Genomic DNA, 5109 nt, shown 5'->3' on the forward strand with positions numbered 1-5109 from the left:
AGCCAACACAGCTGATTCAAATGGCTAAATGACCTCCTCAACATGTCTTGAGGTTCTCCAGAGGCCTGGGACTGTACTAATCATTTGATTCAGGTGTGTTGACACAGGGTGATATCTAAAACCTGCAGGACACTTGAGGCCTGGATTTGCCTACCTCTGCTCTAAAAGCTGCCATAGTTGAACAGGTATACGTAATAAATGGCCAATGAATGTACAAAAAGTAGCTTCAATTTTACCCGAAGCAGAAGTTAAACCCTGCTAACAAAGGCTACTGATGCATCAGCAGTCAGTAATGTGAAGTGAGATAGTGGTCTAGACATTCAGCATGTCACTTTGTGTATATTGCTAAAAAAAAAAAATACAGAGGAGGCGGTAAATAATATTGTAAAATTTAATTTCATGGCATTAATATAATGTGTGTGAGCAGACAAGCTATCAAAATCAAAACAGAAAAAGAATATATTTTACACAAATGAAATAAGCGCCAGCAGCGTCACAACCACTTTTGAGATGACTGAAGGAGGAGGAGAGAAGCCCAAAAACAGGACTGCTGATACAGATCAAACAGGATTGGAAACCCAGACCTCCAAGTGTGTTGCATTAACTGTCAAACAGGCAGATGACTAGGCTTATAAGGTGTCAGGAAAGGCTATTCTGCTACGCCGTCGGGGTTAACTGTGGCAGCTGCTTAGGTGGTACCTTCAGTCCTGTTTTTGCACTTGAATGTAGCAGACTGTTCCTGGGTCAGATTACAACTTGAAATCAATTCAAACACTTCTCTCTGAGATTGATCGTTAGTGGCATAAAGGAACTGCTTCCACTGATTTCTAAAAAGTGCAGATTCAGACAACGTTGCATCCCGAGCAGATGGAAGCATGTCAACACTGTCGATTTCAATTAATAACTGACCCAGGTAAGGAGGGGACCGTTGCAATGGGTTACAGGTTCTGACAGCACTGCAGTTTGCTTCCTCTCTGGCCATCTGTGGTCGGCGGCACGCTGATGTCCACCACGTTGTTTCCCGGGGACTCGTCATGGGCAGACCGCTCGGCAATCTGCTTCTGCGATACGATGCGGTAAATTTCTGTTTTTTGAAAAGATGAAATGGAAAACATCAGCTTTCTCTCTCAGTCTAAAAGCTTGCATAATTTACCTTTAGAACCACTAATGTGGGATGTGAGGTGGTAGTTTTACAGCTCCTCACTCGGTACCCGACTAATACAGTTTATTATAAAAAAAAAAAAACTTTATAAAGAATAAAAAAGTTAAGCTACCAAAACAAACTATCCTCTCTGAATCTACTGCATATCAACCAAAGGTTTCATGCCTCATTGTGTGTGTGATTTGATCTTTTTTTAATATTCTAGTGACGTGTGGAGCTCTGGCATTCAACCTCCATTCACAAGCACACCTACCTGTAAGGATATTTTTGAAGGCTTCTTCAACATTTGTTGAGTCCAAGGCTGAAGTTTCTATGAAAGACAGATTGTTCTTTTCTGGGGAATGGGAAAGAAAACAGATTTAGTAAGAGTGAAACATCACTGTACCAATAACCTTTCTGCAGCAGTACCTGCAAAAGCGCGGGCTTCGTCTGTGGGCACGGCTCTGAGGTGGCGCAGATCACTCTTGTTGCCAACCAGCATGATGACGATGTTGTTGTCGGCGTGGTCTCGCAGCTCCTTCAGCCAGCGTTCCACATTTTCATATGTCAGGTGTTTGGCTATGTCATACACTAGCAGCGCTCCCACCGCTCCTCTGTAGTAGCTGTAACAGTACCCAACATGGATGTTAAGAGTGAATTCCCTTCGTTGATTGCAATGCAGAGGCGACGTGCAGATGCATGTGCACAACGCTACATCGGACTCACGCTGAGGTGATGGCCCTGTAGCGCTCCTGTCCTGCTGTATCCCAGATCTGAGCCTTTATCGTCTTGCCGTCCACCTGGATGCTGCGCGTGGCGAACTCCACCCCAATGGTGCTCTTGCTCTCGAGGTTGAACTCATTTCGTGTGAATCGAGAGAGCAGGTTGCTCTTCCCCACACCCGAGTCTCCAATTAACACAACTGTGAAGAGAAAAAAGAGAAGATGATTGTATTAGTGTGGGATGGGAGAGGCAGCGGATAGGCCCTGTGTTCTCAAATCCAGGAAATGTTACAAAGCAATGGGCAGCACAGCGATGTGGTGGTTAGCACTTTTGCCTCAAAACAAGGTCCTGGGTTCAAATCCAAGTTTAATGTTGTCCTTTGTCTGAGTTCTCTCTGGGTACTCTGGCTTCCTCTCATAGTCCAAAGAGGTTAATTCTGATTCTGTAGGTATGAGTGTGAATAGCTGTCTGTCTCTGTGTGTTAGGCCCTGTGACAGATTGGCAACCTCTCCAGGGTGAACCCTCCCTCTCACACTATGATAGCTGGGATAGGCTCCAGCTCCACCGTGACCCTGAAGTGGATAAGTGGAAGAAGATGGATGGATATAAGGCAATGACTCTAAATCATGGTGTCAGTGGAAGCCTGGGGCTTTCTATTTTTGTAAGGCCAAAAATCCTTTCTGAATAATGAAAGAAATGACAGAATAAAACGCTAAAGTCAAGATGCTAGTGTGTTATAACTCAATAGTGTTTAAAAATGTGTCGGTTTCATTTATCTTCATCACACATTTAAACACGAAAATAGCATTTTTGGGCCTTCATATACCTGATGAAGGTCAGATGGAAACATAAATGTACCAGGGTGCAGTGTGCAGCAGTTCTATGTAACTCTTTTTTTTAGAGCCTATGTAATATGATTGGGTTCTCTGCCACATGTAGCAACAAAACAACTGCAAAGCTTGTGTACAGACAAAAAAAAAATCATCCACACAAAAGAATGCAGGTCTTGTACTTCCTGAGGGGAGGTCCACTGTAAACAATGATGTTGTGATGTGTGAACATTCTATATAAAACCACCAGGAAACGAAACAATACTATCAGCCTTTTTTTACACTGATGAAAATACTAAACATGTGATAAACAAAATAAACTGCTCATTATCACACATTTGAAATGATTGTGACATTTCACCAATCCAGAGGTTAGTCGGGGTAAAACACAGTCAGGGCTGTGATATGAAACAAACCGCTGAGAGCACTGAGGTAACCAGGCTTTACTCGGTTTATTGCCCTGTCCTTCGACAAACGGAAAAAAGAGCCGAACTTTGTCCCTGACGACATCACGCTGCTCCGGGCTGCAGGAAGCTGATAACAGGCTTCATCAAAACCTGAATCGACAGTTTAAGGCCGCCTTGCCCTTCCTGTTTCGGCCGTGTACACAGAAGATGGTTGGAGCATAGAGAGAGAGAGGGAGAGAGAGAGAGAGCCCTCGCCTCCGGCAGATGCCCTATTCATCCCACAGAGGATACTTTGTTACATCTAAATGGCCTTTTGGCTTATACAGGCCTGGGATGTTAATGTGCCACAGGAGCTGATATCACGATCAAAGGAAGGCATTCTGGATCCATCTGAGAAGATAAACACTGACCCGAGTCTGGAGTCTGGTACCGCTTCAGACAATCCACCAGGCCCACTGCCTGACATGACAACAAAAGACATTAAGCTGCTGCATTTACAGTGTCAATAAGACTGTCTGAGGACCATCCTGATCTGGCGATGAAGCGTATTGATCAGTAAGAGGTAGAGGCTAAGGCCTTCAATCAGCCTCATGAACAGGATTGAGAAAAAAATTAAATATGATCCAATAAAGGTGGAAATTCTCCAACGTGCAATCATGCTATGCTCGGTTATTTATATATTTTTAAAAAGCTGAGCACGCGCAGGGTGTTGCGTCCTTTACCTATAAATATAACTGCGGGCGCCGTAATGTCACAATGACAGCATTATATTGTAATAACACGAACCGACTATCATCCGGGCAGTTTCCCAGAAAAAACTCCGTTTCCTTTAAAAAAAATGCACACAGCTGCTCACAGCACAGACACAGTAAGACATAAAGCATTCATAAAGCTCTGCTTAGTCGATGCGAGCCTGTGTAAAGGGGAATGCAGTCATCTTTTTTTTTTCTTTCTTTTCTTTTTCTTTTCTTTCTTTTCTTTCTTTTTCTTTTTTACCTTTGAACAAGAAATCGTATTCATCGTCTCGGTTCCCCATTCTAGACGAGGCCGCTGCAGCGCTTGTCTCCGGAAGAGGATGTGTGGAAAGTATGGGTATGAATTTTCGCTATATGCCAGAAAAATATGGTAAAGGTTTGTACTCAGACTCTGCGCCAGTGTTGGCTGTCAAGGCGAGCTGACCGCAGAAGGGGAGAGCTCCCAACTCTGCAGAGGGAGGGGAGGAGTCCCTGCAGTTCGCATAGTTTCCTCCGGGGGGCGAGCTTTACTGGTATGCCAGCAGATATCTACCATTCATCTGGTCCCCACATTCAGAGGAGTGTTTAATTCTGAATGAATAACAAGGTCAAGGCACGTGAAATTATCTTTAGACATTATGCTAACATTATGTGGCGCGTGTGAGAGTGTGTGTGCAAAACAGGGGTACTATTTACAGCACACAATAATATAATTAAGGCCAACAATACATTACTGGCTACTGAAACATTTTAGGAGATTCGAAAGCTAAATTTTAGAAAACGTTATGCTGCATAGAGAGAGAAAAAAGTGAGAAAATGGGGACTGTGCATTTACATAAAATTACCTAAAAGCCAATGTAGATAAAAATAGATATTGTAGATAATATGATATCTCATTTGCATAAAAGAGAAATGTGATAAGATGTGTATTTTTTAAATAAAAATGTTTATTATTGTTATGTTCTGTGTCTTTAGATATTTTTGTAGACATCTGCACATATTCTTCAGTGGTGATTACACGTCGCATACATTGGTGTGCTTTCGCATTAAACCCATTTAGACCCTATGAGTCCGTGGCAAATATTTTTAGTTTTAACTACCAGTAAAATGTGTCTTTAAAAACACAAATTATTAGATTTTCCTCTAAAAACATAATTAATAGTTTGGGGGGGGGGGGGGGGGGTATTTTTTTTGAGTGGCTTTCCCTTTAATGTCCTTCTGACACTTGGCCCCGCCCCGCCCACCAACTCTGCTCCAATTGGTCGAGCACAGCG

General features: G+C 42.9%; 1 protein-coding gene across 1 annotated transcript; it reads right to left on the reverse strand.

Annotated features, from left to right (window-relative positions):
- Positions 1–377: 377 nt before the first annotated feature.
- LOC113011118 (ras-related protein Rab-11B-like) lies at positions 378–4326 on the reverse strand. The gene is made up of 5 exons (XM_026150504.1): positions 4098–4326; positions 1868–2063; positions 1571–1764; positions 1416–1496; positions 378–1084 (listed from the first exon to the last, which is right to left on the reverse strand). Exons 1-5 carry the CDS (start codon positions 4135–4137, stop codon positions 939–941), a joined length of 657 nt encoding a protein of 218 aa, XP_026006289.1. The 5' UTR covers positions 4138–4326; the 3' UTR covers positions 378–938.
- Positions 4327–5109: the final 783 nt, after the last annotated feature.

The sequence above is a fragment of the Astatotilapia calliptera genome, chromosome 18, assembly GCF_900246225.1.
Source record: "Astatotilapia calliptera chromosome 18, fAstCal1.2, whole genome shotgun sequence".
NCBI classification, from domain to species: domain Eukaryota; kingdom Metazoa; phylum Chordata; class Actinopteri; order Cichliformes; family Cichlidae; genus Astatotilapia; species Astatotilapia calliptera.